At 38.3% G+C, this 22,321-nt stretch overlaps 3 protein-coding genes and 2 non-coding genes across 7 annotated transcripts; 3 read left to right on the top strand and 2 right to left on the bottom strand.

The window, feature by feature from the left end:
• The first annotated feature begins 2,030 nt into the window (after positions 1–2,030).
• On the top strand, positions 2,031–4,762 carry LOC131001428 (haloacid dehalogenase-like hydrolase domain-containing protein At4g39970). 2 transcript variants are annotated; one of them, XR_009093929.1, is made up of 12 exons: positions 2,040–2,480; positions 2,548–2,641; positions 2,940–2,984; positions 3,057–3,107; positions 3,207–3,281; positions 3,477–3,510; positions 3,675–3,730; positions 3,839–3,898; positions 3,977–4,036; positions 4,115–4,161; positions 4,238–4,374; positions 4,484–4,762. XR_009093929.1 is itself a non-coding variant. In XM_057927826.1 (11 exons), exons 1-11 carry the CDS (start codon positions 2,110–2,112, stop codon positions 4,284–4,286), a joined length of 942 nt encoding a protein of 313 aa, XP_057783809.1. In that variant the 5' UTR covers positions 2,031–2,109; the 3' UTR covers positions 4,287–4,762. The 2 variants fall into 2 exon arrangements, 1 of the variants encoding a protein (XP_057783809.1); XM_057927826.1 differs by having other exon boundaries at positions 2,031–2,480; positions 4,238–4,762.
• Positions 4,763–9,792: 5,030 nt separating this feature from the next.
• On the top strand, positions 9,793–11,545 carry LOC131001421 (linamarin synthase 2-like). Its single transcript, XM_057927812.1, has 2 exons — positions 9,793–10,417; positions 10,496–11,545. The coding sequence occupies exons 1-2, from the start codon at positions 9,919–9,921 to the stop codon at positions 11,431–11,433; spliced, it is 1,437 nt and encodes a 478-aa protein (XP_057783795.1). The 5' UTR covers positions 9,793–9,918; the 3' UTR covers positions 11,434–11,545.
• A 1,561-nt stretch (positions 11,546–13,106) lies between these two features.
• On the top strand, positions 13,107–13,191 carry TRNAM-CAU (transfer RNA methionine (anticodon CAU)). Its single transcript is given in 2 exon segments — positions 13,107–13,144; positions 13,156–13,191. It is a non-coding gene; the product is annotated as a tRNA-Met (tRNA).
• Positions 13,192–18,389: 5,198 nt separating this feature from the next.
• TRNAV-CAC (transfer RNA valine (anticodon CAC)) lies at positions 18,390–18,463 on the bottom strand. Its single transcript has one exon. It is a non-coding gene; the product is annotated as a tRNA-Val (tRNA).
• A 92-nt stretch (positions 18,464–18,555) lies between these two features.
• Positions 18,556–20,221, bottom strand: LOC131001431 (uncharacterized). Of its 2 annotated transcripts, XM_057927828.1 has the most exons (4): positions 19,278–20,221; positions 19,098–19,190; positions 18,967–19,034; positions 18,556–18,887 (listed from the first exon to the last, which is right to left on the bottom strand). In XM_057927828.1, the coding sequence occupies exons 1-4, from the start codon at positions 19,902–19,904 to the stop codon at positions 18,749–18,751; spliced, it is 927 nt and encodes a 308-aa protein (XP_057783811.1). In that variant the 5' UTR covers positions 19,905–20,221; the 3' UTR covers positions 18,556–18,748. The 2 variants fall into 2 exon arrangements, with proteins under 2 accessions (XP_057783811.1, XP_057783812.1); XM_057927829.1 differs by lacking the exon at positions 18,967–19,034.
• Positions 20,222–22,321: the final 2,100 nt, after the last annotated feature.

Genomic DNA, 22,321 nt, shown 5'->3' with positions numbered 1-22,321 from the left:
ATCATCTTTTATAAGAAGATTGCAAATAATACTTTTGATAATCTCGAGAGGGTCCAATGACCCCACTATCAATCAACTTCCTGACTCCGCAATATTTATAAGTTATACTCCATCCGTCCTTGAAATAAGTTCCTTTTTTTATTTTTTGGGACGTCCCCCAAATAAGTTTTTCTTTCTTTCTTTCCATTTTTGGACAACTATCCCACCACTAATAATACTTTATTTATTCTTACTTTTCACTTTTTCACCACTCCTAATACTAATTATAACACTTTTTCACCTTTTCACTATTCTCAATACTAATTATAACACATTTTTCTCCATTATCAAAACATTTTATTACTTTTTCTTAAAATTTGTGTCGTCCCCAAAAAGAAACCTATTTCAGGGACGGAGGGAGTAACAAATGATTAATCTGAATTTTTTTTGACAACAATGATTAATCTGAATTAAGATGGTAAAATGGAATCAACTGTAATCATTACTAAAAAATTTAGGTCATAATATTAAAAAATGAATAAAAACAAATGTATACTCTATATATTTTTTTCGCAACTTAACAGAACCAAATATATATTTTTTTTAAAAAAAATTTGTTACAACCAAATAAAGGAAAAAACTCACTCACACTCTAGCTCCTAAGGTGACTCGAACCCCCGACCTATTGGTTGGAGGAGAAGCGTCTTACCAACAGACTGCGCTTCATCGTCACAGAACCAAATATATATTAATTGTGCATAAGATAGTGCATCAAACTCCTTAACAACATGAATACACATCTTAGTTTTATGATATAATTTTAAGTGTTAATACATAAAAATGACCTTATTGTTATGTTCTAACTAAAAATGCTCATTTTTATAAAAAACTTAATCTATGTCAAAATTATAGTGAATTTTCCAATAAGCTCTTGGTTGTTGATGGGTTATTATATTATTTAAGATTTTTAAGTTAAGTAAAAAAATTTTGAAATTTCATCACAAATAATTTAATTTCATAAAAAAGAATACAAAAAAATATTTTTTTCTAAAAAAAAGGAAAAGCTCGGAAACCGCCGAATTTCGGCCCGACCCGGAACCGGCGGCTCAGGGCCCGAAAACCGGCTCTTCAACAGAACAGGCGGGCCGGTTTAGGTTTCAATTTTTCTCGACCCTGAACCGCCGGTTCAAGCCCGAAACCGGCGGTTCCTAAACCGGTGGAAACACTAGTCGACAATGCAACAACCTCTTTCTTTCAATATTATGGCAATTAATTCATAGTACACCATTTCTGCAGGTTTTTTTTACCTTTAATCATGAATGTATAGTCATATTTACTACCATGAATTTAGTACAATAATATATGATATGAATTTATAGTTTACAATCTCGAATCAATCCATTATTTGTAAAAAAAAAAAAAAATACATGGTTCGACTGGAAATTAAATATGTAACAACATATTCCCCCCCCCCCCCCAAAAAAAAAAAAATTATGGTAATTACATCATAGTACATCATTTCTGAAGTAATGTCATGCGATCTTTAAATTTCTTTCAAAACATGCGATCGCCGGTCCATCAATTGACATTGCCACATTTCTTTCAATAAAAACTCCCTTACCTGGTCTCCACACGCACGCGAGGCGACTTCGCATAAGGTTGAAATTGATAGGTTGATCAGTAAGGAAGAGCCCCACCAAACATAGATCGACTGCCACGTTCGAATCACTAATAATCTCATCATCGATGAGAAGTTCATCCTCTTCGGTCGATAGATCTAGAGCCGCCATTCTCTTTTCCATGATCACACAAAAACAATAGACAAGAAAAATACTAGGATTCTCAACGAGGAGAAAAAACGGAGGCTCTCAACTAAGAAGAGAAAAAAAAAAAAAACTTTTTTATGGGTTAATATTTGAGAATAAAGATCTCATGTTTAAATTTATTAACTTTTAAAAAAATATATCTCTTCAAAAAAATTACAGTATAGTTTTAAATTGATTGGAAATTATTAATTATTTTCACAATATAGACTGAAATATTAGTATTTCTCAAAACACCAAACAAAACGGTCGTTATATCGGTTACCAACTGAAAAGGTCTCAGCCACACACACAACACACACAATCCATGGCTTCTTCCGCCGTCTTCCTCTTCCCACCCAACCTCTCTGCCCCTCCCTCTCTCTCCTCCCGCACTCCTCTGTTCTCTCTCTGCAGAACTAATCACACCATCTCCGCCGCAACTGCAAGAAGCAGCAGCTGCAGACGCCTAGTAGTGACAGCCTCAGCCTCATCTAGGGCTCTTGAAGCTCTGATTTTCGACTGCGACGGCGTAATTCTGGAGTCGGAGCATCTCCACCGCCAAGCCTACAACGACGCATTTGCGCATTTTAACGTCCGCTGCCCGTCGTCGCCGTCATCCGGGCCGCTTGATTGGACCCCAGAATTCTATGACGAGTTGCAGAATCAGATTGGTGGCGGGAAACCCAAAATGAGATGGTTAGATCTCCGATTCTGCAATTGATTTATTTTTTTCTTTTTGGTTTTGAGAAATTTGTTGTCGCAGGTATTTTAAGGAGCATGGCTGGCCGACTTCAACAGTTTCGGATGCTGCGCCGGAAAGCGATGAGGATAGAGCAAAGTTGATTGACATTCTTCAGGTGCTTTTTTTTGGCTTAGTATTATTAAAGAAGGTGTGAAGAAGCTCATTTGAGAAGTGGAGAGAATGCTTGCTTTTGATTGAACAATGTATGTTTTGAGGAATAGCTAAGTTGAGTGTTAAGCTATTTTGTGGATTGATTGTTTTGATAATGCATCTGATTATAGAGTTGAGAGTTTTTTAAGAGAGTATATGTTGTCATGCTCATCTGTAATAAACTATTTTGTGGTCTCGAGTAAAGGACTATAGATTATGCGTTTGGTTTGGGACACGAAGCTGAAGAATTAATGTTTGTGCAGGACTGGAAGACGGAGAGGTACAAAGAAATAATTAAATCTGGAACAGTAAGCGCATCAGATTATGTTGTTTTTGTTTTGTTTTTGTCTTTGTTTCTCAATGTCCAATATGTGGAGCAGGTTGAGCCCAGGCCTGGAGTTTTGAGATTGATGGATGAGGCAAAAGCTTCTGTAAGATAAATCACGATCCACATTCTTTCTCACCTTACCATTATTTCGTATCACAAAGCATAACAAAGTGCATGCTAACCTCATTTTTTCTTTCTCTAGGGAAGAAAGCTAGCCGTTTGCTCTGCTGCAACTAAAAGTTCAGTTGTCCTGTGTTTAGAAAATCTAATTGGCTTGGTAAAACTTTTTATCCTTATTTCTCACCATATGACATACATACATGCTAAATCCTCTTTTCAAGTTCTAGTTTAATTAGTGATTTAACTTTTACGATCAAGGTTTACTGGTGAGAAAACTTTGGCATGAGATCCGTTATTTCTTCCAAAATCATCATCCGCTGTTTCTATCGTCTCATAGCTTGTATTAATACAGGAGCGCTTCCAAAGCCTCGATTGCTTCCTTGCAGGTACTCTCCAATAATTGAAAGAGCTTCCTTATGTTTCTCAAAACTACACATTTTAGACCTAGAACCTCTCTGGTATGTTGAGCTCATTATGAGACTCATCACAAAAGATTTTGATATATATACAACTTGGAAATGGTTTCTTTCTGGTCTTGTTGCTTCCCTAGGTGATGATGTGAAGGAAAAGAAGCCTGATCCAATGATCTACGTGACAGCCGCCAAGGTAATAAGCTTTGCACTTGTTGCTTCCCTAGGTGATGATGTGAAGGAAAAGAAGCCTAGTCTCATTCTTCCCATTGACTCCTCAAGTTTGTGTTGCATGCTTTCATAGAAACTGGGCGTCTCAGAAAAGAATTGCTTGGTAGTGGAAGATAGTGTTATCGGATTGCAGGTTTCCATCCACTTTTGCCTTCAATTACTATATGATAAAAATAAAATAAAAATTAAACCTTCATTTGCATTGCTGCAGGCTGCAACTGGAGCAGGAATGTCGTGTGTGATTTCTTATACATCGTCCACTGCTAACCAGGTGAGCGCGTTGTTTATTTTATTCCGTACCAAGAAAGAGGAGAGTTGATTTGGTGCATTATTATATACTGTATAATAGGATTTCAAAGCAGCAGCAGCAATCTACCCCGACTTGAGCAATGTCAGGTAGGCCATATATACCAACTATAAATTTTAAATTCATCAAAATCCTTGGCTCCAATTGTTTGTTACGCCCTTGCAGATTGGCAGACTTGGACGCGGTGCTTACAGACGTCGTTGCTGCAAAATAAGTGTTGCAGGATAGTAGCATGCCGGCCGGACCAAATCAATGTTGACTCATGGTTGATGCTGTTTAGCGGTAAATGAGTTGATAAGAAGGTATTGACAGCTTCAGCTCTGCATTCTTGAGATAATTCAATCTTTTTGGCAGTAAATGTACATATAATATATAAAGATGTATAATCCCTTCAGCTCTACCTTAATTCAGGTTGGCTGGATTACCAGTTTCCTACACTCAAATAATTTTTTTTATTTATGTGTCATTTCATCTATCACATGCTATATTCCACCATGCTAGCAAAATAAAATTAGAGACTCAAAATCCGAGAGGCGATGGATCCAAACTATGATGAGGCTCCTCCATTCTAGATATTATACGATCTAAATTATTCGATTAAATGCAAGTTTTTATGTTATAAAAAAGAAAGAAAGACTATTTGTGTTATGCTAATCTTTATGGAAGGACAGAACCTACGCTTTTCGTTCATTTGATTATTGTTTGCAAATTATTCAGACACGTATAAAAGTGAAAGAGTCGTGTGAAATAATCCTAAAATTTTGGTACATTCTTGAACTTCTAACATTATTTCAAACTTCTTATCTTCATTTACCAGTCATCATCATAATTCCGTTGTTAAACAGAATTTGAGAAAATTCAAAAGGCATTTTGATTCGACTCAAAACCAAGTAATTACGACAACAACCTAACATTCATATGAAATGGTATTTAAAAATAAAAGGATTCACATGGCCATTACTTTTTCATTTATACTTCTATGATCGATCAAGTGGCATTTTTCCATACAAGGGGAGCAACAATATTTCTCTAGATGTCGAACAAAACGAAAATAAAAATTGAGTAAAATTTTGAAGTAGCCAAAATGAAGCATAAAACACAATTTATGGCCACACATTGAAAAAACACAAATTTTGGCCATTTTTATTGATTTGGACGTTTTTGCCCTTAATGAGGCGGACTGGGTAGGATCAGGCACGCGGGTCGCGTGCCGGGTCGGGTTAGGCACTTATGACACTATTAGTGCCATAAGTGTCATCGGAAATCCAAAATAAAACCAAGTAAAATAGTCATTTTGGCACTTATGGCACTAATAGTGCCATAAGTGCCAACGAAAATTCAAAATAAAACTAAGTAAAATGGTCATTTGGGCACTTATGGCACTAATAGTGCCATACGTGCAGCACAAATACAGAAACAACATCATTTAAACCCTAAATGGAACATCTAAACCTTAGGGGGAAGTGTGCACTTATGGCACTTATGGCACTAATAGTGCCATAAGTGCCATACGTGCAGCACAGATCAGATCAGCACAGATCAGATCAGATCAGAACTGCCGCCGCCGCCGCCTCATCATCCGCCACCTGACCAATCCCTCATCCACGCGTTTCAGAGGATCGGATCTCCTCCATCGCCGCCGCCTCATCCTCTACTCCGACGAATTCTGCCGCTGACTTCTGCTCGGCGCCGCTGCAATCAGATCAGCTCCGCCGCTGCGATCAGATCTGCTTGGCACCACCGCTGCGATCAGATCAGCTGCGATCAGATCTGCTCCGGTGACTTCTGCTCGGCGCCGCTGCCGCGTAGCCGCTGGAGAAAGAGAGAGGGATATGAGAAGGAGAGAGGAGATAGCGCAGCCGCTGGAGAGAGAGAGAGGGAGATGAGAAAGAGAGAGGAAAGAGAGAGAAGGGTAGAATAGTCATGACATACAAAAAATGGCTAAAATTTATGTTTTTTCAAATGGTGGACAAAATTTGATGTTGTATGTTGAATAGGGTCATTCGGCCCTATTGTTTCATAAAAATTTATGTACTAATATACAGCTTTTTCGAAAAAAATATTTACTTCAAACGCAACAATAGTAAATATTTACTCTTAAGTCTTAAATTTTAATAACTCATGAACTGACAAATTCATTGAAAGTGATGCAATAACAAATAAAGGGGACCTAAACGTACAAGTTGATTTCGAATGATAAAATATTCGTACAGTATTAAAAAGCTAAAATGGAATAATAAATATTTTATAGAACTATATAAATTTTTCCATATTTAGGTCGGGTTTGTTCTTTTTGTCCTTTTTAAGCAATTGACTTTACTACTTTAATTTTTGGTTATACCAATTAACAATTAAAACGAAAAAAATAAAATTAGAATTTGCATTATTTTAGCTGGAATTCGATGTATAGCCCCTTTATATATATATATATATATATATATATATATATATATATATATATATATATATATATATATATATATATATCCGCTCCTGCATATATAGTTGCATTAGCCTATCATAGATAGAATATTTTTAATTTGAAGATTTTAGAAAATCGAATAAGCGAAGTTTAAAATTGTTATTTCAAACTTGTTGTTTGCATTAACAATTTGATTACGAATACAACAATTGCAGCCTACCTAAATAGTAGGTTTCGACATAAACTGAGACTCTTTCATAGTATGACGGCATTTTATGTTTTACGTACTTTCGTATTATTTGTTAGAACTGAGACTTTCACAAATCACAATATGGCGGCATTTTATGTTTTACGTAGTGTGAATATTAGTCTATTAGATGTATTTTATTGAGATATATATTAATTTATTAATAAATTGTAACCAATTACATAATTTACATTTGTCACTTTGAAATCATAAAATCGTGGGTTGTAGGTCGCTCTCTCCCTTATCGTTGTCGGCTATTTGTAGCCTAATATTAATATTAAAAAAAGACACGTATCTATTTGGCCTCTTAAATTGACGTCAATAAAATTTGATATTTATATTAAAATATTATTGTCATAAAATATTAAATAACTAACGGAATGCAATTATAGTACTCTACCCGTTCACTAATTCATGACCTAGGGGAGAAAATACGGATTTTAAGAAAAAATATATTGTTTATTAGTTGAATGGAGAAAGAGACCCACAAAATGTATTGTTTATTAGTTGAGTGGAGAAAGGGACCTACAAAATGTAGTATTTATTAGTTGAGTGGAAAAAAAATATATTGTTTATTGGGACCCACCAATTAAAAAATATATAAATAGAAACTAAAAATGGGTAGGACATGAATTGGTGAACGAACTAAAAAGAAAAATAAGACATGAATTGATGGATGGAGGGAGTATATAACATGAGAATATGTTTGATTAATTTTGAATTTCTCAAACTCTTAAACTATTAATCTCGCTCGCATAATGATTCTTTATTTATTGAGTTAGATTATGTCTCATTGTCCATTTCTAAATTTAACAATGCTTTCGGCATTCTAATATTACATCTATCCATGAAAAAACAATTAACAATATTATCTTCTTCACTTTTAATATATACATTTAATAATATTTTTTATTAAAACACGTGTCACTGCATCCTAAAAAGTTCTTTCGTTGATAGAGATATTATCATTTGTGTGGATCTAAATAATCTTCAAATTGAATTAGCAATTTATTGAGATAAAAGTGTTTTTGACAATTGCGATTTTTCAATTATATGTTTCTCGCGTACTCATAAAGTTCATGACAACTTTAGTAAAATCAGATTTTTATCATTTTCCATAATATTCGATCTGATTGTTCTGTGATCTCAATATTATGATAATTTAGTGGACGTGCAAATGTATTATGATGTCTTTATTTAATTTTGTAATACGCAAATTTTTTATCTTGAGCGCCAATAGGTCTCTCCCGCTTCTAGCGTCAAGAAGCATTATCTAGTTCATAAAACAATTCCGTCCATCAAGGACTTCAATTCTTTGTGGTACAATATGACATATATATGAGATTTCACTTGAGTAATAACTTGTTGAATTTCTACTTCATAATGCATAAATTTGAGAGGGAGGTTTAGGCCACGGTTGCAGGTGTTGGCTGCTTTGGAGGATAGGATGTTGATCAAGAAGTGGCCTAGTTCGCCTACATTGTGCCGTTTATCGGATGTGAATTTCTTTGAGAGGTATGTTGAGCCTTACATGGATGAAATTGGCCATTTGTTTCTAGCAAAGGCTCTAATCAGTTGCAAGAGAAAGGCTATGCTTTTGACACTAACTTGATTTTTTGCATTTGATCACTCAATTTTAGCCAGAAATTGAGGACTCGTAATTACCAGATTTTGAGCAAGATTTCAACACAAACCATAGCTTAGAAAATCACTTTTTTCTTTGTTAGATGAACAGAAAATGAGAAGTCGAAATTATCAGGCCTCTGCGTTTCAGGGACGACGGAGATGAAGGTGAAGAGTGGGGTTGAAGTTTTTGTAAATTTAATAAAAGGTAAAATGTAATTTCAAAAGTTAATCTAGTCCACAACACTTGCTATCAAACGGCCGATATTTCTTATTTGTCTTACAAAATAATCTATCAAACACACTATACCCCTTATCTTTTGCAGGACAGTGTAAAATTGGAAGGAAATAAAGTATCGGTCTATATATATATTTGGAAACAAAGCATACTAAAATATAGCATGCAAATTAACTAAAATTATGGCAGATCAAGTTCGTGCTTTAATTTAAGAGGTGGTCTTGGGTATAATTGGATGTACCGTACAATCGGGTTGTACCCTCACTTAGTCCCTGACCCGCACCCTGATCCAAATTTGTATCATGACTTGAACCTTATAAATAATTAACACTATTTTGAGTGTCGCTTAGACCATGACCCGCACCCTGATTCAAATTTGTATCATGACCCGAATCTCATAAATAACACTATTTTGAGTGCGGATCAATTTGATTATACGCTACACCTGATTGTACCCAAATTTTTGTGTTAATTAAATATATGATGACCTCGGTGTCAAACTTGGTTGATCCTGGACCACGGAAACAACAGATTATGATCTCGAAATTTAATTCTAGACCAAATATATGTGAGGCCGGCATAGGGATGGCAACGGACCGGATCTGGACCGGGTCTGGCCAATACCAGATCCAGACCCGTATTCATATACCAGATCTAGATCCAGATCCGTGGATCTGAAAATTTTGGATCCAGATCCAGATCCGTCAGATTCGCGGGTTCATGGGTCCAGATCCATGGATCTACTATTTTCAAATTAAATTAAAAAAAATTCACAAAATCAACAATATCTAATTTCCATCATGAAAAATATAACACAAAATACATTTATCTAATTACTTTTAGTCTTTATTCTTTTGAATATAATTTATTTATTATTTTTAATTTAATTAATATTATTAGTAAACTAAATATAAAATATAAAAAATATATATAAAATAAAACGGATCCACGGGTCGGATCTGGGTCGGATCCGAATCTAAAATTTCAAGATCCAGATCCAGATCCATTTTCAAAACTGAGATCCAAATCCAAATCCAAATCCGTCGGATCCAAAAAATTGAGATCCAGATCCGTAAAAACGAATTTGGATCGGGTCCAAGATCCATTGCCATCCCTAGGCCGGCAGCATCAACATTCCCGTTCGTATACGCAATACATACACTTGCCACAATATTAATTACATGTATACAATAAGATTCTGCGAGTCGCATATCGACAAAAGTAGAATAGGAGCATCATCAGAGACGCATGTGCTTATATATTTGTGGAACGACCACCATACATCCAACCCAAACCCCAAGAATTAAACACAAAAAATGGGGTCAACCGGAGCAGAGAAACCCCATGCAGTGATGGTCCCTTACCCAGCTCAAGGCCACGTCACCCCCATGATGCGGCTGGCCAAGCTCCTCCACTCCAGAGGCTTCCACATCACCTTCGTCAACACCGAGTTCAACCACCGCCGCCTCATCCGCTCCAAGGGCCCCGACTCCGTGAAGGGCCTCCCCGACTTCCGCTTCGAGACCATCCCAGACGGCATGCCCCTGCAGTCTGACGAGGGCGCCACGCAGGACATCCCGGCCTTGTGTTACTACACCAGGACCACCTGCCTGGCGCCCTTCAAGGCCCTCCTCGCCCGCCTCCACTCGCCTCCGGTCTCCTGCGTCGTCTCCGACGCCGTCATGAGCTTCGGCACCAGAGCCGCTCAGGAAATGGGATTCCCTGACGTTCAGTTCTGGACTGCCTCTGCTTGCTCCTTCGTTGGTTACTTGCACTACCGTGAGCTCATCAAAAGAGGCATCGCCCCCTTTAAGAGTAAGTTACTCAATTAATTATTTGTCCGAGCTTATGTTTTGTATTAAAAATTAAGCTTTGTGTTTTGGATTGTTGAAGATGATGATTATCTGAGCGATGGGACACTGGACACCCCTGTGGATTGGGTGGCGGGCATGCCCAACATTCGATTGAAGGATCTGCCAAGCTTCTTTCAGACGACGGATCCCAACGACATCATGTTCGATTTCTTGGGCGAGGAAGCGCAGAGTTGTCTCAAAGCCTCCGCCGTAATCTTCAACACCTTCCGGGAATTGGAAAAGGAGGCCTTAGATGCTGTGATCTCCAGATTTAACTACACAAACTTTTACACAATAGGCCCTCTTCCTCTTCTAGACAAACATGTGAAAGATGGGGCAGTTAAATCTCTGAATTCGAGTTTATGGAAGCCGGATTCGAAAGTGTTGGAGTGGCTCGACAGGCAGAGGCCCGACTCCGTGGTGTACGTCAACTACGGCAGCATCACGACGATGACGGGCCAGAACTTCCAAGATTTTGCCTCAGGCCTCGCGGATAGCAAGCAGCCTTTTCTGTGGGTGGTGAGGCCCGACGTAGTCAAAGGTACGTCGGGGGAACTGTCTCGAGAGTTTCTCGAGGCAGTTGAGGATAGAGGGCTGATGGTGAGCTGGTGCGCCCAGGATGAGGTGCTGGCCCACGACGCCGTGGGGGCATTCCTGACGCACTGTGGATGGAACTCGAATCTGGAAAGCATCTCGTGCGGAGTGCCGGTCATCTGCTGGCCGTTTTTCGCGGACCAGCAGACCAACTGCCACTACTCGTGCGACAAGTGGGGGATCGGGATGGAGATTGATCACCGCGTGCGGAGGGATGATATCGCGAATGTGGTTAGGGAGATGATGGTGGGGGAGAAGGGGAAGAACATGAGATTCAAGGCTCGAGACTGGAAGAAAATAGCACAAGATGCTACTCATGTTGGAGGGGAGTCTTATCTTAATTTTCAACACCTCGTCAAAAAGGGCCTTCACTACAATGCCTGATTCATTAGTGTATGCGTGTGTTTCTAATATGTCTGATTTGTAGCTTTTCGTTAATGCTGTTTGGCATTGCAACTGTCTTATTAATAAAATTCCTGCAAATTTTTCTTTCTAATGTAACAAAAATATAATGCATTCTTCATCGAGCTAGCAGTGATGCGGTTGGCTGTAACATCAACTACTTCGTTATAAATCCGCATACAAATAAGATTTGCTCGTGTGCCCCCGCGATTCGTTGTTATTATACTAATTAAAAAAATATTGTGTACTGATAATTAGAGGTGGAGAAGATACTTTAGGGAATAATAATAATAATAATAATAATAATAATAATAATAATAATAATAATAATAATAATAATAAAATTGCATGATTGTGATTGAGGATATTTTTTATACAATATTACTACTAAATTATGTATTTAGTATAATATTATTAATTAAAAGCTCAAGATATTTTTGAGATCAACAAGCTAAATAATTTATTTTAGAACTTAATCCAATAATTGTCCATACATTTTCCTTAGTTAACTACTTGCAAGACCAATCATCAAATTTCCAACAATTTTTCTCCATTGTACTCCCTCCATCCATCAATTCATGTCCTATTTTTCTCTTTGGTCCGTGCACCAATTCATATCTATCCATTTTTAATAAATATTTATACATTTTTTAATTGATGGGTCCCAATAAATAATACACTTTTTCTCCACTTAACTAATAAACAATACACTTTGTGGGTCTCTTTCTCCACTCAAGTAATAAACAATACATTTTTTATTAAAATTCGTGTTTCTTCCCCTAGGTCATGAATTAGTGGACGGAAGAAGTATTTAATTTTGGGTTCAATAAACTAGCCATTAATTGCAAGCGCTATCTTTAATTTTTTATTTTATTTTAATTTGTTAAATTATACTCCCTCCGTCCCTGAAATAAGTTCCTCTTTTTCGTTTTTGGGAAGTCCCCAAATAAGTTCATCTTTCTTTCTTTTCATTTTTGGACAACTATCCCACCACTAATAAAAGTATATTTATTCTTACTTTTCACTTTTTTCACCACTCTCAATACTAATTATAACACTTTTTCATCTTTTCACCACTCTCAATACTAATTATAACATATTTTTATCCACTATCAATAAACTTTACCATTTTTCCTTAAAATCCGTGTCGTCCCCAAATAGGAACTTATTTTGGGGACGGATGGAGTATATATATATATATATAGGGTGCGGTTATAGTGAGAACCACACTTATCGTGAGAACATAAGAACCATTAAAATCAATGCATCTACTATATAAATTAATGCATTCGCTATTAAATTTAATGCATCCGAAAATAATAAATTTTTTGCTCCCTTCAGGATTCGAACCCAGGATCTGCATTCATCCACCGTAGATCTTGATGATCGAATGGTTTAAAATGGTTCTCTGTTCTAATTTTATTTAGTGGTTCTTATTTGAACCTCTCCCTATATATATATATATATATATATTAAAAAAAGAAAAAAGAACATGGAAACTTTCGTCTCACTTGTGAAGTTGTCAGTTGCGGGCCCTGCGGCTAGAGTAGGACGATATACATTTCTAAAAACATTATTTATAAATTCTAGATTTCTATAATCAAATGCATTGCGAAATAAATTATTTATAAATTCTAGACCTTTATACTCAAATTGGGGTGGTGGCACAGTTGGCTAGCGCGTAGGTCTCATAGCTTCTGGGTTATCCTGAGGTCGAGAGTTCGAGCCTCTCTCACCCCAACTCTATTTTTTTCTATATAATTATTTATATAAAAATTCAACTTATACTCCATGATGTTTAACTCTATTTTTTCTATATAAAAAATCAATGAAAAAGAAAAATTATTTATATAAAAATTCAACTTATACTCCATCGATTGTGATGTTTAGTTTTTTCCTATTTGAAAATTCAACTTATACTCCATCGATTGTGATGCTTACTGTTTTGTTCTTTTCTATATAAAAATTCAGCGAAATTTTTTTTCTATATAAAAAATCATATTTTTTTCTATATAAAAATCATTGAAAAAAAAATTATTTACATAAAAATTCAACTTATACTCCATCGATTGTGATGTTTAGTTTTTTCCTATATGAAAATTCAACTTATACTCCATCGATTGTGATGCTTACTGTTTTGTTTTTGTTTTTTTCTATATAAAAATTCAGCGAAATTTTTTTTCTATATAAAAAATCAATGAAAAAGAAAAATTATTTATATAAAAATTCAACTTATATTCCATCGATTGTGATGTTTAGTTTTTTCCTATATGAAAATTAAACTTATACTCCATCAATTGTGATGTTTATTGTTTTTTTTTTCTATATAAAAATTCAACGAAAAAGAAAAACTACGTATAAAAATGGGCTAATTGCCTGCATTTTTTCGAAATTAGATATTGCACTAGATCTGAAAAATTGATTTTTAAATCTATAACGTTTCATTTTCGTCTCAAATTTGTCCAGAAATCGATCAATTTCTTATGTGGACGTCACAAAAGACACAGTGGCGCCAGAAATAACACAATGGCACTGGAAATGACAATTGGATTGATTTTTGACATTTGGAATTAAAAAAAAAATCCCCCCAGCCTCTCTACCCCTCTTCTTCCCCCTACCCCGGCCCCCACTCCTAATTACCCCACTCCCCACCCGTTGCCGCCACCCCTTGCCGCCACTATCGCAAAACTCGTGTATCCACCTAGGCAGTTCTCTCCCGAAATCTAGATTGAATGGACCAACGGACCAGATTTCCCCAGTTCCTTTAGCCTTCGCTAGAAGATCAATCTAGAAAATCCCGCTAGGGAAAATCAGCGGGCACGTGGGGGACTGGGAGCACGTGACGCTGCAAATAAGCAAATTTTGATGGGGTGCTGCAGAGAGTTTACTTCACGAAGCACAGCGGGAGGCGGTGAGTGGATTCATGCGTGCTGAATTGGAGAGCGACAATATATTTGCAGGATAGTCGTCGCTGAACGGGCACGCGACGTATTCGAGGGCGAGGGTGGTTATGCAGGGAGAGGGGATTTGAGGATAAGGAATGATAAAACGATGAGCGCGATGATGGTGGTTACAGGGGTAGGTTTCGCGGTGGTGGTGGCAGGGGGCGGCGTCGCAGGTGGTGGCGGCAGGGGGGCGGCAGCAGGTGGAGGGAGGGGAAATTAGGGTTTGGGGGTGGGGGAAGGGGGTTTTTCTTTCCCACATGTCAAAAATGTGCTTAGGTGTCAATTTCGACTGCCACCGTGTCATTTCCGACGTCGGCGTAAGGAAAAATCGATCACTGGACAAAAATCAGACAAAAACAAGAGGTTATTTAAAAGTCAATTTTTTAGATCTGGTGCAATAACCAATTTCTGAAAACTTTATGGATTTACAGGTAATTAGCCCTATAAATATTCCCCAATTCTATTTTTTTGTTTTTTTTTCTATATAAAAGTTCAACGAAAAAGAAAAACTATGTATATAAAAATTCACCTTATGGTCCATGGATTGTGATGTTTAGTGTTAATGATCAATTTCACCCCTAACGTGGAGGCCCTTATTACGTTTAGCACCTTATGGGCAGAGGTGTGTCAACTAAACCCCTGAAGTACATAATTATCTTCAATTTCGCCCTTCGCCCTAACGGACACTTAACTCCATCCGTTTTTTAATTTTTTTTATTTGGTGGGCCCACCATTACTAATTGAAGTAACCTCTTTTAATTTGAGCTTCTCTGAAATAGGAAGAACCCTAAATCGCGACAAAGGCTTCAAGATTTGGCCGAAGTTTGCATTTTTTGGTGAAATTAGTAGAGGGTTTCACTGTCTTCTAACATTTCGAGGAGAGTAATGAGTTTCAATTCCGTCTCTGGTGGGTCTTTGTCGAGCTCGTGGCGCGGCCGATGTCAGTTTGGCCGATAATACAAGGTATTGTGAGTGCGAATTTGAAGGCCAGAAGTTGAGGGCTTCGATAATGACATCAGCTCGAGATCAGAGATCTTCTCGAGAAGGTCTCACGGCACCAACTTCGGCCTCTCTCTGACCCCGCGCTCCTCGAACCTCACCAATGCAGAGATTTATACGCTGCAATCGTCCAGGAATCTGACGCCAAGAGGCTCGAGTTTTAATCACACTGATTTTTACTCCATGGTGAATGGGAAGAAAGTGAGCCCAAGGCATTCGAATTTTGGGAATTTAAGGTTTGATGAAGAAAGCGGTTACGGAAATCAAGTTAATCAGCCCCGTGGATTAGGTTTCCGGTGAGTTTAGTGAAAAAGAAGAAGGTGTGGGTTCCACCACCAATAAAATAAAAAAACAATAAAAATAGTTAACGGTGTTAACTCTCTGTTAAGTCGGAGTGCTTGATACGACGCGCGCGCCCGTCGCCCGGCGTGCGGTATCAAAAATATTTTTGTGTATGCCCCAGACGAATAGTACACGCTCCTATTGCTTGCAACCAAAGAACAGTCTTAGCAGCAAGTATGGGGTCGATCCCACGGAGAGTGAGGAACTACTTTACTCTTCGGGTGCACAAATTGAGTTGTCACGGTCTCAACCTGTTTATCTGCACAAGTATACTCAAACAAAGATCAAATATAACAAGGGGTAAGGTTTACGGTTAGGTCATAACTGTTGTCAATATTTATTTCGGTCATAGGCATACTGATGATCCGTCCATGATCCGTATAAACTCAAGGCGTGGCCCAAAGACATTGGGGCGTTTCAAGAGGCTATACTTCACACTTGGGATGGTTGAGTCCATTGTAGTCACTTGGTCCGAAGGTCACACAATCCCCGGTCACAAGGCAGTGCTTCACTCCTCCTTAGATAGTAGTCATACTCGTTATTCACCAAGTATGACCCTCACCAACCTTCTCTCCCGAGGTCCCCAACTCTGCACTTTGAGTGACACATGCCTCCTGGACAAAACCATTTCCGGCTTGTTAGCCGACCAGTCATAGACATGCTACGGCGCAGAAGTTACCTTCCTCGTTTGATAACCATGGCTTGATGCCTCGTCACAGTTGATGGATAGTCTCTAGAGAAGCCCAAAACTGAGGAAGGACAGTGTATCCCATCAATCCTTTCCTCACCTTCCGGATCTACAACGCCTTTTGTTGACGTTGCTCAGCTACTCGGTCGTGGGTATACCGGTTGTCACGCCCTGGTATGCCCTGGCCTTTGCTTAACACGAACAGCGTTTTACCGAACGGAGATCACCCGTTGGGCCCCTACTGTCCATGGTTTAGCACAGATCCGTCTGGAATCACGAGACTCAACCGAAAGAACAAATGCCTCACGAATGTTTACATATTGACAACAATTATTTCCACCCGTTAAACCTCACCAAGGGAACTACTCACACATATTGGAAAACATAAATGCAAAATAAAATGAACATATGAATGAAAGGGAATTCGAAATACTTAATATAAAAATACCTAAGGCAACAACCTTGGCTTTGTTCGTCACAACAGAATTGAAATACGAAAAGCAACTAAATTGTTTGGTGCGAAAAATATAAAAGAACTAAAAGTAAATTATTTTCTTGGTGAACTAACAAAAGTCTAAGTCTAGAAGAGCACTTAAAACTGATGTATAAGTGTAAAAATTCGTGCATTCCCCCTTTTGGCAGCCACACATGTTGGTATTTAAATAACAGTTCGGTAGTGGTCAAACCCTAGCCGGCAGACCAAATCTGGCAGATTATTTCCTTCCATATTTAGCTTGATCCTTGCTTTGATTTGATAGATAATGGATCTCCAGCGGATTTGGGGTTGATTCCACACTCTTCCAGATCATTCCATTGCTAGAATTCGCCAGAATCTTCCGTGCAATCTCCTCTACACGTCTTTCCATATATAGCTCCAGTTGCTGACTGCTGTTGACGGGCATGGTCGTACTAGCTTCTTTCTTCGGTTGGCCTCATACCAGGTGGTACACTTCGAACGTTCTCGCGCCTCGAATGGTTCTGAGGGGTACTTCGTCGAGCTCTCTTCCTGGTTCATATATAACCCATCTGTGTTGACTGCGACTGTTGTTATGGGCTTACCAGCTGCTTCCTTCGGTTAGCCTCACACCAGGTGGTACACTTTGGAGTTTTCCGCGCCTCGAATGGTTCTGAGGGGTACTTCGCCGAGCTCTCTTCCTGGTAAGTTTCACTTCTGGAAGTTTGGATAGTTTTGTTCCGGTAATGCCCATTCTGACCATATTTCATGCATATGCCCTGGACTGAGCCTTCTCCTCCTGAATACCTATTTTCTCCCCTAGAGTACTCAAACAAAACAAAAGAAAGAGAAAAATAGGGCCAAATGGCCCAAAAGTCGAAGACGCATCAGTGCTTAATTGGAGTAAAATAGGTAATTTAGGGGCTTAGTTGACACACCCCTGCCCATAGGGTGCTAAACGTAATAAGAGCCTCCACGTTAGGGGTGAAATTGATACTCAACCCTTTATTTTATAATGAAAGGACAATGTTTTGATAATAATCCAACTACGTTGTTTAGGAAGACTTATGTTTAAGACACATAAATAATTTCGACTTTCACCTCAATATTTATTCGCTATAAATATTTATTTTGTAAAAATCCCAAAAAAAAATCATGTATTTAAAGAGCATGACTTATAAATTGAAGTTCGTGTATTTGAAGAGCATGACGACTTATAAATTGAAGTGGACTGTATATTCTTTTAGGAGGAACAAAGTATAACTCATTTTTTAGTGTGCGTGTGTTGGCCAAGCGGTAAGGGGTTAATGTCTAAGACCAAAGGCCTTGAGTTCGAACTCCATGTGACGAGGCCTTTAAATTTCTTTATTTAATCTGTTAAATTATCAAAAAAAAAAAAAGTATAACTCATTTTGCCTTGTTTTTGGTAGGTGATGCTTATTTATGTTTCGTGAGGTTGTCAATCTAGTTTATCACCCAAAGTAATGTAACAAAATAATAAACAAAATAATGTCTGAGCCCGGGTTCGAACCGGGGACCTCTAGTGTGTGAGACTAGCGTGATAACCGACTACACCACCCAGACGAATTGACATGTTGGTTGCATTAACTGTACAACTAAAATAACTACTGCTCAAATAGTTTAATAATGTTACACAAGAGACACACATACGCACATATATGAAGCTCGGGATGGGGCCCAAGTTTAAGTTTCATCAATCATAAGTATTAAGTTTATAAAATTTGTAATATACTATTTGAAAGCCAAAGTATTAAAATGAAGGACACTACATTTCATAGCATATTCTGCTTCTATACTCCATATTCCTTATATATTTGCACATTAGGGGTATGGGACTGTAAAAAATGTTCAATCAAGCTTGCTGCTCTTGCCATTTCTGTGAGTGAGGAACGACTTCAAGTGCTTGTATAGATCCTTGGTCTTCTCCATATTGATTGCGTGCCCTGCTTTCTTTAGGATCACCAGCTCTGCCTTGTTTTCCAAGTGCCTGTCATCAAACCCAATTACCAACACAACAATGCCATATCAAAGGCTGGAATTAATTAATTAGTTGAAGACGGTGTCACCTTACTAATCTATGAGCCAATTCTAGAGGGAAAACCTGGTCGTGTTCGCCCCAAATTATCAACGTCGGCTACAACAAGAGACGTGTAATCTTAGCAATGTTCAAATAATCATTTATATATGAAGAACACACCTGAGTGATTTTAGGCAGATCAGAGAGCTTTCTATCCTTATGCAAGGCGTAGATCAACTCTTTCCGTTCTTGAAGGTTTTCTGTACACATCACCTACACATTCAGAAACAGGTGAAACCATGGGGAATGCCAAATCCAGCAACAAATTAAAACACTCGATCAGGAAAATATTCAACTCACATCGATAAAATCAGAGAGAAAGCAAGAAGGCACATTCTTGGCGGGCTTATAAAAGGAGAGGCGCATGAGCTCCCTCAACTTGTCGGGCGTCTGCGCCAGCAAAATCTGAATGGCCTCATCCACAGTCCTCACCTTGAACAGCCCCTCATCCATATCCCTCTCCTCCAAGCAAACCCCAGCGCACCCGATCACCACCCGCTCCACCGCCTCCGGGAACCGCGCCGCCATGCTGTACGCCACGAACCCCCCGTAGCTCAGCCCCACCACGCTCATCCTCCCGCGCACCCCCGCCGCCTCCATGGCCCGGAACACGCACTCCGCCTGGAACGCCTCGCTCCGCTCCGGCCGCGATGTGTACGACTCCCCGAAGAAGACCAGGTCGGGAACGTACACGTTGAACCGCGCCGACAGCGGCGACACGAACTCGTTCCACTGCCACATTGCATTGGCGCCGATGCCGTGTATGAGGACCAGGGTGGGCTTGCTGGGATTGTGGGTCTTCGGTCCCCAGCTGTGGACCACCGTGCCGTCGCCGAGGTCGGCGGTTAGGGACCGCAGCCCGGCCGAGGAGAAGGACCACCGGTAGCACCGGTTCCTTGATGATGTGAAGCTGAAGCACTTCGCCATTAATCTTTTCGTCTTCAAAATTCCACCTTTTCAACTCCCAACACAGATTCTTCAAGATTTATGGTGGAAATTTGGAGGATCAGATTTGCCGGAAAGTTGAATGTTTTTCTTGAGTGAGAAAGTGAAGGACAGTCGTCAATTAATAATATTCACTCATGAATTCATTTTTAGTTTCTTATTTATTTATGTATTGCATAAAAAGTTGGGCAGATCCACTTGCCATTTGTCGCATGAGATAAATGCATAGTACGGTGGCCACGTTAAATAAATTAGGTAGTTTGGCCGTTTGGGTATTGGAATATGTCTTTGTCATTGGTTTTGACTAGTTGTACCTTACATAAACCATTTTCCAATTTCATTAAACACCGATGATATTTTCAATAATTTTGTCTTAATATGATATGGTAGCTCAACGACATAACATCATGAATATTGATACCATTTGTGTCGAGTGTTAAAATAAAATAGCATACGCTCATATTAAATGTATGTACATGAAGATGTGAAAATAGATTTTGTCCGAAAAATTTAGCTGCAAAGTTAGGAATTTGTATTTGAAGTGCGATGATAAGAGAATTTTATAACATCATGTTGATACAGTGATTATAAGAGCCAATGAAACAATTGAAGAAGGCACAAGCACGACATCAGAATAAAGCCTAGATCAAAACACACTAAAAATACTTAATGATTTTTCTTTGTATCAGTGCGTTCACTTAGTCGGAGAAACTCTACTTCTGAACTTCCCACTTATTATAAAAGATATGTGAAGAAGTAAGCAAAGTTAATTGACAAATAAGTTTCGAGTGAGAAGTTTGAAAGTTGGCTAAGTAACTGGTGCATCAGAATAACATACGGTGACAATCCGCATAAACTATCAAGTATGGTATTGCAATCACGTAAATTGCTCAACGGTCACGACCGCAAAACCCATGTGATCATTCTAAAGGAACTGACTGGTCAAGCTGACTTGCAGCTATAAAACAAGGAAGCCAAGGTTAAGGGATTCTGTCTTGTTATGGTTGGCTCAACTTCATACATTCCGTGCCTCCACATTTTCTGGAAGCCGAGGTGATCAAGGAATTTTACAACTCCATACCTTTCAACACCGAAACTGGTGAGTACTCGGCGCAGATCACAATCTACAAATCCGACGACTTTTCATCTTCTGAGAAACACACAGTCAATGTTTCTCAAGTTGTCAAGGAAAATTTTCAACTTCCAACTGACGGCTCTTGGTGGACGTCGTATACCACCAAATAATTCCTGCGGAATTACCAAAATAAATTAGTATATTGGTAAGCAGGGTCGATCCCACAGAGAGCAGTTAAAACTCATTCAAATCCCTAAAATCTATAAAATTGGTGATGCCACCACACCTTAAATTTAAGAGGAGTTAATTAAACTAAGAATGCAGAATTAAATAAAATACGCTTGAAGTAAATCAATAAAAAGGTAATTCGGCTCAAATAAATCCACTCTAATTCAACTCTAATCCTCGACGCAATAATTAATCAATCCCTATCAACCAACCAGTTATAGGATACCGTGATACGCACTGACATACCACAATTCCTACTTACTATGTCGATAAACAGCTAGATACGTTAGTCTTGTCTATTTTCCTTATTAAAATATAACCTAGCTGGATACGCCAGTCTTAGATTTAATATTCTAACAGCATTAAGAGGAATGAACCCAATTTAGACCAATTATCCTAGATACGCTAGTAATAATTAATCCACCAATTTATTCCTACTACAAACATGGTAGTTTTGTCACTAATCAGCCCTATTCCAACAATTACGGATTAGAGGTGCTAATTGACTATAATATAATCCAATTAAACCTAAGTTGATCAGGCTTAAATAAAATCAGAATTATCATTGAACCTAGGAATTAATTGGAATCAATAGGAATCAATTTTAAACCAATTAGGTCTCACAGATAATTAAATCAGAGTTTCATTATTCTCGCCGAATTAAAAAGTTAGCTACTCATGCTTAAATTAAGAACACGCAAAGAAATAGAAGTAAACATAAAACAAGAGAATAAATTAAATTGCAAAGAAAATAAAATAACTACTATGGAATGAAAAGAGAAATCGTCGGTACTGAAAGCTAAAACAAAAGTATGAACGTAATCAAAGTAAACTAATAAATCTAAGTCTAAGTTGCGGCTGCCAAGGGAAAGTTGATCTCCAGGAAGGACGAAAATTAGGGCAAAAGATTGTATATCTGAAAGACGAAAACTAAGCCCTATTTATAGATCTCAAATTTCCCTAGATCACCATGGAAGTTGCCATGCAAATCCGGACTCTAAAAGGAATAGAATCGTGCAAAGGAAGGTAAGTCCAGCTGTGACGCGCGCTCTGAAAATAATCTCCACTATGGCGGAAATCGCAGCTCTCGCCAGCG

This window comes from Salvia miltiorrhiza, chromosome 8, assembly GCF_028751815.1.
Source record: "Salvia miltiorrhiza cultivar Shanhuang (shh) chromosome 8, IMPLAD_Smil_shh, whole genome shotgun sequence".
NCBI classification, from domain to species: domain Eukaryota; kingdom Viridiplantae; phylum Streptophyta; class Magnoliopsida; order Lamiales; family Lamiaceae; genus Salvia; species Salvia miltiorrhiza.
This window is presented reverse-complemented; position numbering and strand designations above follow the sequence as displayed.

Bases quoted from the DNA above. Each gene is read 5' to 3' on its own strand.
- LOC131001428 (XM_057927826.1), top strand. From the start codon at position 2,110: ATGGCTTCTTCCGCCGTCTTCCTCTTCCCACCCAACCTCTCTGCCCCT. The intron at 2,481-2,547 runs GTTAGATCTCCG...TTGTTGTCGCAG, and splicing joins GGGAAACCCAAAATGAGATG to GTATTTTAAGGAGCATGGCT. The intron at 3,108-3,206 runs GTAAGATAAATC...TTCTTTCTCTAG, and splicing joins TGGATGAGGCAAAAGCTTCT to GGAAGAAAGCTAGCCGTTTG.
- LOC131001431 (XM_057927828.1), bottom strand. From the start codon at position 19,904: ATGGCGAAGTGCTTCAGCTTCACATCATCAAGGAACCGGTGCTACCGG. The intron at 19,191-19,277 runs GTGAGTTGAATA...CTGAATGTGTAG, and splicing joins TTCTCTCTGATTTTATCGAT to GTGATGTGTACAGAAAACCT. The intron at 18,888-18,966 runs GTGACACCGTCT...GTTTGATGACAG, and splicing joins TTGGCTCATAGATTAGTAAG to GCACTTGGAAAACAAGGCAG.
- LOC131001421 (XM_057927812.1), top strand. From the start codon at position 9,919: ATGGGGTCAACCGGAGCAGAGAAACCCCATGCAGTGATGGTCCCTTAC. The intron at 10,418-10,495 runs GTAAGTTACTCA...GGATTGTTGAAG, and splicing joins AGGCATCGCCCCCTTTAAGA to ATGATGATTATCTGAGCGAT.